Source organism: Clinocottus analis, unplaced genomic scaffold (assembly GCF_023055335.1).
Source record: "Clinocottus analis isolate CAN_PGR_092001 unplaced genomic scaffold, fCliAna1.0.p SCAF_10, whole genome shotgun sequence".
In the NCBI taxonomy this organism is placed as follows: domain Eukaryota; kingdom Metazoa; phylum Chordata; class Actinopteri; order Perciformes; family Cottidae; genus Clinocottus; species Clinocottus analis.
This window is the reverse complement of record NW_027175821.1, coordinates 13,088,621-13,102,092: the sequence shown is the minus strand read 5'-3', so window position 1 is coordinate 13,102,092 and position 13,472 is coordinate 13,088,621. Positions and strand designations below refer to the sequence as shown.

Sequence of the window (13,472 nt, the reverse complement as noted above, 5' to 3'; positions counted from 1 at the left end):
ACAGTATAGTTTTCAACTTTTGAAAACTAATATCTTGATGTAATCACCTGTATCCAACCTATATTAAAGCAACTAAGTGGAATCTATTTTGACAATATGAAGCATGTAATGCACACCTGGATATATAATGGCAATACAAACTAGCAGCTGGAGAAAAAAGTTGAATCTTTCAATGCAAGTTTTCAACACCGGTGCAGGCCATCATAGCAACATCTATTTGACACCAAAGTGTTTGCTGGGGTTGTTTACATGGATCTGACATTCACAAGCATCATCAGTGACTTTCCCTCCCACCACCGCAGACATAGAGTTGCTGGCTGTCCTTCGTACGTGGCAGGGCAGCGTGGCGTCCCCAGGCTCATTGGCACTGCAGCTGTCACCCACAGGATGGGAGAGTGGCAGGGTCGATGGCTCCGCGGCGTGGCTTCTGGCAGCATCCGTCTCTTCCTGGCCCGGTGAAAGGGCAGGGATGAACCCAGCCTCTCAGTGCATTGATCGAGGGCCAGCCCTCCATTAGCCACTGTCAGAGCGAAAGGTCAGCTAAGGCCAACGGATGGGTCCTGCGTGCATCCTACGGAGCGACTCATTCTCATACCCGGGGAGCGAGTCCTTTCCCTTTGGTCTGTGCTGCCCCCCCCGCCCCCCCCCCTCACTCCTGGTGGCCACACGACGACGGTTATTTCTTTTTCCGAATGCTACAAACCTCCCTGACCGGTCGCTAAACTCTCTTTTTTTTTTTGTTTGATGTCAGCCATATTATGCATTATTGTTCCTTTTAGAGATATTACTATCTCCTGCCAAATTAAAATAGTCTTCCTTCTAATTTTCTCCAACAGAAATTGCTTAATAAATGAGCAGGCCGTGATTTGCACTGATGATCACACAGCAGCACAATTGCACCAAATTGCTCACCCAGAGATGGTGCACCACATTGTGCTCATCATTGAGGGGCAACTACTGCCTGGTGTGGTTTACATTAATGCAGGCCGGCTGTGAAAGGGGGATAATTGTGGTGCTAAATGCTGTAGAGGCTGACAGGATCCATGTCTTGACTTGTCAAGGGCAGCGGTGAGAGAAAGGGTCGTGCCGGCGTCTACACACACAGAGACAGATGAGTTTATTTGCACCAACACGCGTGCACACGTACGGGCACATGAGCAAACACACACACACAGGCAGACAAAATCAGCAATACTCCACATAGAGATGATTGTCTCCTGCCTCTGTCAGGTTTTGCTTTTTTTCTGGAGCCATGGAGACCTCATCCTGGGAAATTGAGCAATTTCTGATTGAAAACAGTGGCAGTAATTAGAGCACTCACTATTTGTAACCACTTGGCATTGCATTAGTATGCAAAGCTGGCAGCCAGCTTATCTTGGGGAAAACGTTTGTTTCCTTAATTGCCCTCTTAGGACAAAAGTGAAGGGGGTGGGTGAGGAGGGAAGAGAGTAAAATGTTAACGTGCTGCAGTAAGAATGGAGCCCGGTGGGTTGAGGGGATGTGACTCCCTGAACACAGGGGTTAAACTCCACTAATAGGCTGCACACAACACACATGGACGTGCACGCAGGCACCGAGTAACAGTGGAGCACTCATACACCCACATATGGGCACACACTTGCGTTGGCACATGGGCACATGGAGGCACAGTCAGACAAAAAGACAACTATGATGAGCGCACACATTCCAGGACACACACAATCAGGCACAATTAACTCCATAGACATACTGTAAAATTAGACATGTAAAAATACCCATTCGCCACGCTAATTAATTAAATGACCCTGTCTTTAAATAAAGAATCCATTATGATGTAAAGCAGGAAATGAGCTTTGTTCGGTTCATTCAAATAGGTTAATAAATACTGTTTCTCAAACATAATACACATTATTCATCATCCCTTGTCATTCATTGGATGCAAAGCTTTTGCTGTGTTTGTCACAGCTTTCACTTCCTCTGTAAAAAAAAAAAAAGTTAAATCTGGGAGTTGCTCATTAGCTCTGTCCTACTTATCCTACCATCAGTCAAAGAGCAGAGGACGAGATGAGGCTTTCATGTCACATTCAGCTTTATTTCTCTGGACAGCTTCTCCTTGTCACATGTGTTGGACATGGGAATCTTAACTGGTTCCTGTTGGGAGGAAAGATATTTTTTTCTTACATTTTAATGTTACGTTTTGCAGTAAATACTATAGGGTTTTCAAAGATGCATTTCTTTCTTTCTTGTGACTCATGCTGCATTGTACTTTGAAGTATTTCCTGAATTACTTTGATTCCCCTGAGTGTTGAACAGGAGGATGTATACCTCAGAGGAGCGATAGTGAGGCATTCAGTCTTTCACAAAACACAATGGAACTGATGTATAATTAAGACCGGCTGTCATATGTAAAGAAAGGGGTATATTTACTTCCTTATAACCACCTGTGCACACGGAATCCGTTATTTTAAAAAAAAAAAATAATACTCACAATAACAGATGCTTTCATTATTATGTTTGTTTGCTATTTTTAGAAAAAATAAATGCCACTGTCTTGTTCCTCCACGAAAAAAGACAGATTTGGTCTGAGGCTTAATTCTTTCTGAAAAACAACACTGCCATAAAGAAGGAGGCTTGCACTGCCTGCTGAAGACAATTAACCCTTCATTCAGTTCAACGCGTCCTAATGTGATAGGAGCGCATTGTCTGTTTGCTATATATATATATATATATATATATATATATATATATATATATATATATATATATATATATATATATATATATATATATATATATATATATATATATATATGTACACAACATATTTAGGCTAATGAAATATGAGAAACTGTGATGACCCGCAATGTTCTGCTTGTTGAAGAGGTTATCACCACATGTTAAAACTCTTCTTTCGAAGTCTAATCCACAAACAGAAGACGCAAATCATTTCACATTAAGCCCAATCAAAGTCAGTCAGCGCGCGCTTCCAGGCGATCTAAAGTCTATTAGAAACTCTATTTCTAACACGACACTAATGGTGATACACAACAAAACCCCTCTGCAAACGCCAAATATGCTAAATGTTTGTTTTGTCATAATTGTGACTTCAATACTAATGATTTACTCCTTTAACAATAATATGTGACAGGAGGACGATTTCTAAATCTACATGTGACAATTACAGTTTGGGTGAAGTGAAGATGATGTACGTGGATTAGTTGTGAAGCAACGGGTCAGACAATAACAAGAAGATATCTTCTGATTATAAGATATAACGATTTTTGATTCTCCGTGTTATTCATTATACATTGTTTTAAAACCCCTTAGTGATTAAATAAATCAGCAGTCACATTTAAATAACATTCAGTAAATTATTAACGAAAAGCCTTATCAAATAACTCAAACGAAATAGATGAGAGTAAGGCAATAACACTTACTTAAGAAAAAAAGTGTTAATTTGTACATTTCATCGGAAGCAAAAGGAACAGAAGCCTCGATGCTGCGTGCAGGTAGTTGAACAATGATGCAGATATGAGGGGCCTGTAGGCCTTCTGCTGTACTCTGGCTCCTCAGATTATCGTTTAACATATCCCGATCAGTTTTATTTAGTCACTAAAAATGATAAAATAATCATGAAGTTTCATTTTGGCCAATGTCATTAATTGGTGCCCGATGAAGTTTCCTCTTCTTCTCAGAGATCTGTTGCATCTCATATTCGCTATAATGCAGGAGGAAGTGGGGAGAATAAATAGAAGTTTAGGAGAGAAACAAGTTGATAAAGTAAAAGAGGCATTGCATCTGCAAGTTTGCACACAAATAAAAACACGGAATATTAAAATAACATCCAGATAAAATCCCTTTAAACCCACCTGCCGGAGATGTGGGGCACTTGACAGTGAGCATCGCACATCCTTTTTTAAATGATTTGGATGGATCGTATTAGGATGATTGATATAAATATTAATTAGCCAGAGCTAATAAACCAGCCTTTATATTATCTGGCCTAATTGGTCCAAATACTGCAATTATTAAGAGATATGTGCAAACGTTTATATTTACACCTCGAAACCCATCATGCGCGCACTAACGTGCGCACGCGACGGGTGGGCCATGAGACATGTGTGTGTTGGTGCTGGGGAGGATAATCAACATAGCCACATTTCCTGATGAAGTTCACGTCACTCAAATCAATCGTCGAGGCGTCTGTTGGTTATTTTTGATTCGATAATTAAAGGTCTTCATCACAGGCTGCGGTTCAGACAAATCCTGGGCCTCATGTGACGAGTTTAGGACGTCACAGGGAGGTTTTTCTTCCTTGTGAACTATAATGGAGGCTCCGACTGAATTCAATGGGTTTTTTTTTTTTGTTGCATTTCGCCCAAACAAAACCTGAACTATAGTGATGAATGCTGCGTGGCTTCAATCGGTCCTTCAGATCATACAGTATCCGGCTGGATGTTCGGTGATGTAAGACTTCCTTAAAGTTGTGAGGGCCAAAATGGCTTTCGGAAAGCTGAATCAGTGTCCGTGTGTACACACCACGTCCAACAAAAGCAGGGGCTAATCCACCTAATTTACACAATGCTTAGCGGCCCTGTTTACATGGGTTATACCCACAGAGGGCCTTTGTCTCGTCCTCGTGCGTCTCAGACCGGACAGAGGTAGGCTCCTGTTCTCTCTCTCTCTCTCTCTCTCTCTCTCTCTCTCTCTCTCTCTCTCTCTCTCTCTCTCTCTCTCTCTCTCTCTCTCTCTCTCTCTCTCTCCCTCCCTCCCTCATAAGATTGTGTGGAGCTATAGAGGAATCAAAAAACATGATTTCTTTATTTTGTAAATAGCCTCAGCATATTGATTTATTCCTCAGGTTCACCTGTTAACACCCGTTTCATATTGCTATTTATTCCTAATATAAAATATTAACATATTATATATCAATGAGGCATTTATCAGACTGGTTGGAAAAGTCTAGAAATGTGCAAGTTTACCTCAGTTTATGAATTAAACTGTTACGGATTCATACGTTTTTCACACAGTAACGAATATTATAAACCAATCAACTGGCTCTCGATGCAGAACTTGCACATAACAAAAACGAACAATAGTACAATTAAGATAAAGATATCTTCCCAAAATATAAGGTGCACGTGTTGTGTTTCTAGGCAGACTCACGTTTTGTACGAGTCAAAATTGATTGAATGTGTAAAAAAAAAGGGCATGAATTTTGTACGAGGACTTTAAATGCACCAATAATGTCGACACCCTTGAGCTCAGTTTAACTCAGTTTAAATGTCTACATATTTTTTGGCCTAAATACTTCTATTTAATCTCTTGTTCTTAATTTCCGTATGAAACTGTCAATCCGTTTGACCCGTAATTATTTTTGCATGTTTCCACGAAGTATTTGACCGAATTTTACAAAAAGAATACATATGAAAATACATATATAATGAAGTGTATTGTTTTAATTGTGTTTGTTTGGTCGGCCTATTTGTATTATACATGAGGTCTATTCATTACAAAATCAACACGAAATAGTGAAACACTGAATTTTCCTGCGATAATAATTAGCCTACAAATTTATAAAGAGACCTTAGATTCACGTTTCACAATATTTAAAACAAAGGTTCCTCCCCGTTTTGGACACTTAATCTTCTAACAGCATATTGCATTTACCACTGAATGCACCATTGTCATGTCTTTATTAAGGTAATAAATTACGAGTTCTGGCATCTGCGCTGTGATTTTTAAAATTGCTTTCATTACAGTACTAGATTTCCTGTTTATTTGTCTTCGAGCCCTTTATATCTTCCCCGATTGTAGGTGTGTTTTCCATAATAACATCTTTTTTCCAGAAGGGGTAATTACTTTGGCACAGCCAGGTAAATTCCACCTCTAAATTGAAATATTCTGCTTTAATCCTGCCTAAATCCCAATTCTCAGGACAGGGAGATGTGAGCAGCGGCGGAGTCGTGTGGAGCTGCGGGTGCTTCTTCAGGTGAGCGTCGCGTCGCAGGGGGGCGGAGATCTCCTCGCGCCGTCATAAGCATAAAACAAGATTACTAGATCTTTATCACGGAGCCCCCCCCCCCCTCACAACTGCACAACCTCTGCTTCAGAACATGTTGCATAATGAGCAGGGAACGAATTGTAAGTTGTTTTGTGTGTGTCATAAATAAACTTGTGTGTGTTTCATTCCTCCTACGAAATAACTGGTGAAGTTAGTCATGTATGAACCAGGAGGCGCACTCCTAATAAATGCTTGATATCTTTGTTTTACAAAAGAAGCAGCTCCTATAACATTTAATACAACAATACACTCTCCCAATTCCAGTTTAAAAGTGTTTCTTGCAAATACTGGCAGAAGTTTCAACATTCTGCTTGTCATGGTGCTGCCTGAATCCACCTTCCCTGTATCTTTAATTTGTAGTCACCAGGAATAAAAGGCTGAGTCTCAGCTCTGGCAGCTCCCATGTCAGTCTTTGCAGGAGTGGGTGACAGAGAACAGCAGAGGCAGATAGCATGCTAAAATCACTTCACTGGAGACCCCACATCAAAGTAGACCAAACCTCATATTGAGTGAACTTTTAAGCCAGAAAGACTGTGTGACATCAGAGCACCTAAAATGAGACTGTCATGTTTTTCAAACTTTGCTGAACACAGGCTCAAAGACTTGAGAAGTATTCAATGGCAAGCGCTTTTCAAACACACACACACACTAAGATTAGCAGTCTTTGTCTTACAGGAACCTCAAAGACCAATTAGATTGAGAGACGGGTGTGACGAATTTGTCAAAAATAGGATGATAGATATCACTTTGGCAGTGCGCAAACATGGCTGGGGATTTCACTCAAGTGCAGTCATTGACAAGGCACTGTCAGAGAATGTGTCATCTTCAGCAGACCTGCCAGTTGACAAGGATGCAGTTTGGGATTGAGACTGATCAATTCCCAAACTGCCAACAAGACATGGCTCTGATAGCGACGCTTTATTTTGTGAAGTCAAAAAAGTACTGCTCGCTTGGATATATTGTCAACTTTTTATTCGCATCACACGCCTGCACCGTCCCAAGATACAGTAGTAGGAGACGGTGTGCGGCAAATTTCTCATAAAGAAACAAATCTGTGTGTATTTATCTGTGGTTTCAAAACTTTGGACCTTCTTACATGTCTGTTTGGACACAGCAGAAGTGGCGTAAAGAGCACATGTCATGGTTTTCTTGTCTAATGTACACCAATTCCACTCGCATAATACTTGAGCTCGTCTTCGGCCACAATTTCTCAAGTGAAATCCAATACTCAAAGCACTTTCCTCTTCAAAGTCGTTTCCTGTTGTGCTTTGTGACCACAATAGTGTCAATCTCATACTTTCAAAGCCTCATCTCCATGTCAGCTCTGAGTAGCTGTCTATACATGTCTGCGGATCGAGTTGAGACTTTGATGGCTGGTATGAAAACGGTTGGGGACGTTATGCCAAAATCCCCAAAAGGAAAAACAATTTTTATTGATTTGGCTGCACGTGACCTGTAAAGTGGATTGTGAAATCACTTTCACAAGCAGCAGTTTGTGTTTGATGCTCACAACGACTTGGAGGCCTTAGTTAGTATAGCCTGAGAGGCATTGTGGGAGCTTTATGAAGAAAATTCCCCGATTCAGCTGTAAATTACGAAAATCTATATAGAACCTGTGGATACCAACATTCAATTTGAGCTCAAACTGAATATTAAGATACTTAGAGTGAGCAGCATGGAGTTTCTTGTTTGTAATTAGCATATTGATTTGCCTCAATTAGTGCTGGAAAAATAAGTAGTCGATTAACATAAAATAAATAGACAATTTTGATGATCGTTGTGAATGATCGTTAAAGATGGCAAAGAAATACCAATATTCAGTGCTGCCACACGTGCACATTTGAGTATTTGCTGCTTTTCTTTGTTCATGATTTTAAATCAATTATCTTTTGATGTTGATCAGAGAAAACAGGCAATTTGTAGATGAAGCCGCGGCTTACACAAACTTGTAATTGGCATTTTCGAGAATCTAAAACAATTAGTAAAGAAATCAACAGACAACATGCTCCGATAGTCTCAGCCCTGCCTTCTATGGGAATGCCTTTCACTGTATTCCTGTTTGGGATGAATGTCTTTGTAATCCATGTCTACCACCATGAACCATGCTTTATGGTTCCAATAGTCAAAGATATGAGGTCTGTGGACATGCTGGAGAAAAAGCTCTCAGTGTTGTCCTAAACAATAGCCATTTGTAAAGCTGCGTTTGAAGCCACGCCAAGTGATTGGGAATAATCAAATGACAATAATCAGATGAAAAGAGAGGCAATCTCAATAAACTTTGTCATTCAACTATTCAAGGTTCAATCATATCAGAGGTGTTTTGCATAACTATGAGACCCTGGTTCTAATCCTCAAAGGGTTCGGGGGCTACTTGGCTTTGCACTGTAGTCATTCAAGGTCTCAACCCGGTAGGAAATATGGGCTGCCATAGCAACACAAAGATGGCCTCTAAAGGCTTAGCATAATTCTTCCCTAATAGAAAAATAACAGCGGCAAATCCCGTCCTTAGTGAACTGGCTTATTTGACAGAGGCAGACTCCCACCTGTGAAGCACATAGTCACCACACCAATGCGCTAAGACTACGATAAGATGAAAAAGAGCCCATCTCTGGATGGGGATGGGCGGCCTAAGCTCAAGCCAAATTCTTTCTCTTCTCTTCTCTGAAAACAGCCCACAGTGTGTCTCTGACTAGCTTTAGGTTTTTGAAGCTGGACAATATGAGCTGCCAAATGAATCATACTCTCTATATAGTACTTAACTTTGAAGTGCTTAAGCTGTACTCTGAGAAAGTTTTGGCAGAAGAAGATAGCTTATATATGATCAAATCTCCGCCAGTGGATTGTTTTCACCTCCTCTCTCTGGTTTGAGTGTTCACAGGATGTTCTCGTTGTAGAAATGTGGCATTAGGATGTTCTAAACCTGCCTGGAAACCGTTCCTCTCCCCTCTGATTGCGATCGCAAAATATGTGCTCCCCCTCCCTCTATCCCACCTCCCGCTTTGTTGCCAGGTACCACAGAGATGGATTCTTGTCACTGTGTGAGTTGCATCAGAATGATAAGCACAGTGGGGAGAATAAATTACCGGCACACTTTCGAGTGGGAGACATGTAAGTATCAGCCGCTACAGCGGTGCGTTGCTCTCTGCTTATGGAATCGCTAATGAGAAGCGATACCTAGCGATGTTGCAGCAATGGCGATCCAGCTAAAAATCAAAGGCTTTATGAAATCATTACTGTCAAAGTGAGCTATGGAAATGTAATGATTGCCCAACATGGGTTTCTGCAAGAGGTATATGGTGTTTTGTTACATGCAAAGGCTACGATAGAGAGGGAGAGAGAGTTGTATTCAAGAAATGCGACGCTTTCTCTGCTGGGCACCTGAGTCAGCCATTTTTAGCTTGACTGCATTTCTGTTTATTCACTATATTCAGCAGCAAGAGCCTCATTGTCTGGCTCAGACGCTGCATCTTCTCCTGTCAGTGTCCCCTCGTTTTATTATGCTGCGTTTAAAAGGTATTTCAGTCCTGCTAGCTCATTCCTGACTGTGTAATCTCATCAATGTCGGCAATGTTTTCCCACATCATGGCGTTCAAGAGCGTGTCGTCAAGATGACAGAGCAGAACCGAAAGCAAGATTATCGTTATATGATGATGTCCTCTCAGCTCAGGGCAGAGAAAGTGACATGCTTTTGCTTTGCTGTTATACCTAATAACTATATTGATGTAAAAATCACTAAAATCTAAAAAGATGTGCGCCTTAATATATTAATTTCATTAAAGACAAATACTCTCTATCTTAACATCTGGCACATGTGGCTCTGTTAACCATAAGGGTAATGTATTAGTACTCTAAAGGGGCTTTTTTTGTCATGCAAATTCACCAGCTTTCTTTTCTTATCAATTCATCTTTTTGCTATTGGGCAAATATGCAAAATTCAGATATTAATATTCTGTTCCTCCCATGGTATTAGGAGTTATTCAATATATTGCCATCAAAAACAATATATTTTTCTTTGCCCTTTACAGGGAAATTCTGGTATTGCTACCTTTGGCAATAAAAGCCTCTTTATTGGCTCCTATACATTCCTGAGGCTTGCCTATATTATGGAGTGATCGACAGAGGTTTCTTCACATTGGGCAATTATGTTCTTAATGGCCATATGTGGCACTGAATTCATTTTATAGTGCAGATTAAGTGTCTAGGTGAAGAGTAGAATGGAGTAATTACATCAACACTATATGGACAGCTGTCCAATGAGAGGCAATCCCACTGAACCTGGGCCTAAGTCTCCTTCCTGTTCCAGTCGTATGCCGAGCAACTTAATACATCAAAGCACACTCAGCACCATGTCTCCAAGATTCACATCTCCATGTAAGAATGGCCTCAGTTGAGATATGGGCACCTCTGGCCTTATTTCACGTGCATGGTCCCCTCCCCCTCTCCGGGCCTGAATCCGAGGATAGAGTGGCTATCTGACGAGATCACACAGAGAGGTGCAGGGCCTTAAAGGCAAAGAGTTACTGTGCATCCTACCAGGAGTCTCAAAAGGGTTCTATTAAAACACGTTCAATATGCCGGTCAGGGCTTTCAAAGTGCTGCACCCCCTCTAGCCCCGGCAAACTCAAAGGGCATCAGTGCACATTCAGTAAGGGGAATCTGGCCCCCATTAATTTAATGAGTCCAGGGTATTAGTATGCCATAGCCAGCTGCGAAGTCTCCCTTTTTTCATCTCTGGTGGAGTTTTAAGGAAAGATCCACCAACCTGGGAGTGACAAAGGAGAGCGGGGAGCAAGGTGCGCTCATCTAATCTGAGATCAATTTCTAGCTGTCAGTCCTCAGAGGGCAATTTTCAGTGGTTAAGATGTCTTTGTGCACGCTGGAAACCCAGATAAAGAATGCAGAGTGGCACTTTTACTGTCACCAAGAGAACTTTGCTGTCTCTTAATCATGATTGCATCCTCAGAAAACAGACACCAAAAGTTATAAAAAAAAATAAATAATGAGCAGGGGATTGGTGCTTGGAGACATATTTGCATAACATATTTGGAAACATGCTGTGGTCATTACAGCACTGTGAGCTTTTTTATTTATTTTTCATTCAAATAGTGTCTACAGTCACTTCACAGTTAATTAACTTGGTGAGCAGCGATGCTGCTTTCTGAAGCTCGAACAGCTGACTTAAAGAATAACACACAGCCTGTCACTGCACAATGAGCTGACATACAACTGACAGTCACCTGTAAGGGATTACAGAGACAGTGGAGTTTGCCAGGGCCTGTCAACCAGGAAGTAGCAGCTGCTGGAGCTAATTAAAGGCATAGCAACATGGTAACATAGCCCAGCTCAGGGCCACATCAAACACTCTTCTTCATGCCAGTCTGGAATCTCATCTCTGGGATGTTGAGGCCCTCTGTGACCTGTGCTGGGAGCCTGCTGGGCCCTCGGCCTGACCTGAGAGCTGCAAAGTGAATTAGAATGGGTCAGGATCACTGTGGGGTGCACCTGGAGCAGACTTACCTGCGTCTGTGTATCTGCATACCAAAACGTGGCCATGCGGCTGTGTAGGCGCGGGTGCATGCACTCTGACCTGCACAACAAAGTAAAAGAGAGAGTCGTGGTGAGAGGTCGGGGGGGAAAGAGGAGGCTCAGGGAAAACACACGTAGGACGCATTGGCTGAACATGATCAGAGGGACACATATGTCTCAGCTGAGGAAGAACCACATGGCCTCAGAAGTCCTGAAACATAAGCTAAACAAAACATGTCACCTCAACAGATTGTGCTCAAGGTATATGCTTATTTTCTAAAAAAAAAAAAAAAAACGTATCTCAAGAGTCAATAACACAGTTAAAGTGGTTATCTCCTGTAAAAAAAAAAAAGAACTTAAATTTGCCCAGTTACAAATTAAAAAACTGTTTACTCTCAAAAGTAACACTGAGCTCAAACATAACAAGCATTCTTTCTGAACAAAAGTACCTGAGGCCCACTGAGGACAGGCTGTTCCAGCCAATATTTATAGACATGCGATAAAAGACAAAAGATAAAAGAATGGATGGTTGATTCTCACCGGTCCGTCTGTTTCTTCTTGGAATCTGTATGTCAGCTGTAGAGCCTGTGTGTAGCTAACCAGAGAGGCATATCCAAACAAATCTCTCATAAAAACCTTTGCTCAGATGCACTTGCAAACAAAGCTGTGGAAATAGTTTTATCACGTGATAAAAAAAATACTTTTAACTTTACCCAAATGGCTTATACGTAAATACTTAAATTTTATGTTTGGCTGTTATTCCCCCATTTTTAGTTCACCTTCTGAACCAAATGTTTTCCTGTTTACGTACTCAAAACGGCATGATGGGGTTGATGAGCACGACTACATAGGTGACAGTTGCAGTGCTGATTCAATACTGACTCTAAAAGGAGCGCAGCAGAAGGGTGTGGGCGTTGTCTATGTCCACTGATCTGGCCTTGTTAGGTAGAAGGCTCTGGTTGCTGGTGCTAGTGCCCTTCTGCTACCTCTAAGAAGACATCTGCAGTACGGCACCATGGTGCGTCTCCCCGGGGAGCCACGCTGCAGCACGCCGCTCACCTGAAGCAGGTCTCTGTCTCCACCTGCCACACAGAGTGCTGACACAGCGTCACACTGCGACGCATGCAGGCAGACCTGTCTGCACGCATGTCACCGTCGGCTCCGACGGACACAATTTGCCACTGGCTTGGAGAGGTGAACACGGCACATCTGACGTATGCAGAGAGCATGTTCAAAACTGTCCGCCAACACCTCAGAATAGCAGAGAAAAATTGAATTGAATCCAGCCGAGGTTGGATATTTGTGTGCCTGACGAGCAGTAGGCCTGAACAAAAAGAGAAAGCCCTTGACTGGATTTTGGGGGTCTAATATTATTCTGCCACCCTGGGCCGCCCAGCTTCTCTTGTTGTGTAAAACAGAGCAACTTTCCGCTTCACGTCTTCATGGCTTCCTGCTCAAAGTGACTGGCTGTGATGGTCTGAGTGCTGTGTTCTTCCACCAGTCATCGTGTGGTCTCAATCTCTTTACACGTTTCACTGCCAGGCTCCTCTCCACCAGGCCTCCCCAAACTGTGTAATCAGCAGATGTCTTTATAGAGCAGCCCACTGCCATGTGCACACCCTGCATTCTTTGCCAATTTCATTTTGGCAATATATAATTTTTTTCCATTTAGATTATTATTTTTATTCGTTGGTTGGTTCTTAATGTGTCGCGGGGTTGCAGATACCGCTTCACTCAGCAGTTTGAATTCACATGTCTGAATGCTATATCCTGAGTGTACTTAGTTCATTCTATTATAGCTCAGACCTGCTGATTTAAACAAACTGATGTGAAGTCATTCAGGAGAATCCCATGACCTTCACAGAGACGCCGTCAAACTAGCTGAGCAGGTTTTAGGGCTCAG

General features: G+C 41.9%; 1 protein-coding gene across 1 annotated transcript in view; it reads right to left on the bottom strand.

Moving 5' to 3' along the window:
• Positions 1-661: 661 nt before the first annotated feature.
• LOC137794532 (uncharacterized) overlaps positions 662-13,472 on the bottom strand; it is a 30,071-nt gene continuing 17,260 nt past the window's right edge. Inside the window, exons 5-6 of the mRNA XM_068591387.1 lie at positions 11,561-11,630; positions 662-1,093 (exon numbers count right to left, since the gene is read on the bottom strand). Coding sequence (XP_068447488.1) covers positions 972-1,093; positions 11,561-11,630 — 192 coding nt within the window. The 3' untranslated portion in view covers positions 662-971. The remainder of the gene's footprint in view (positions 1,094-11,560; positions 11,631-13,472) is intronic.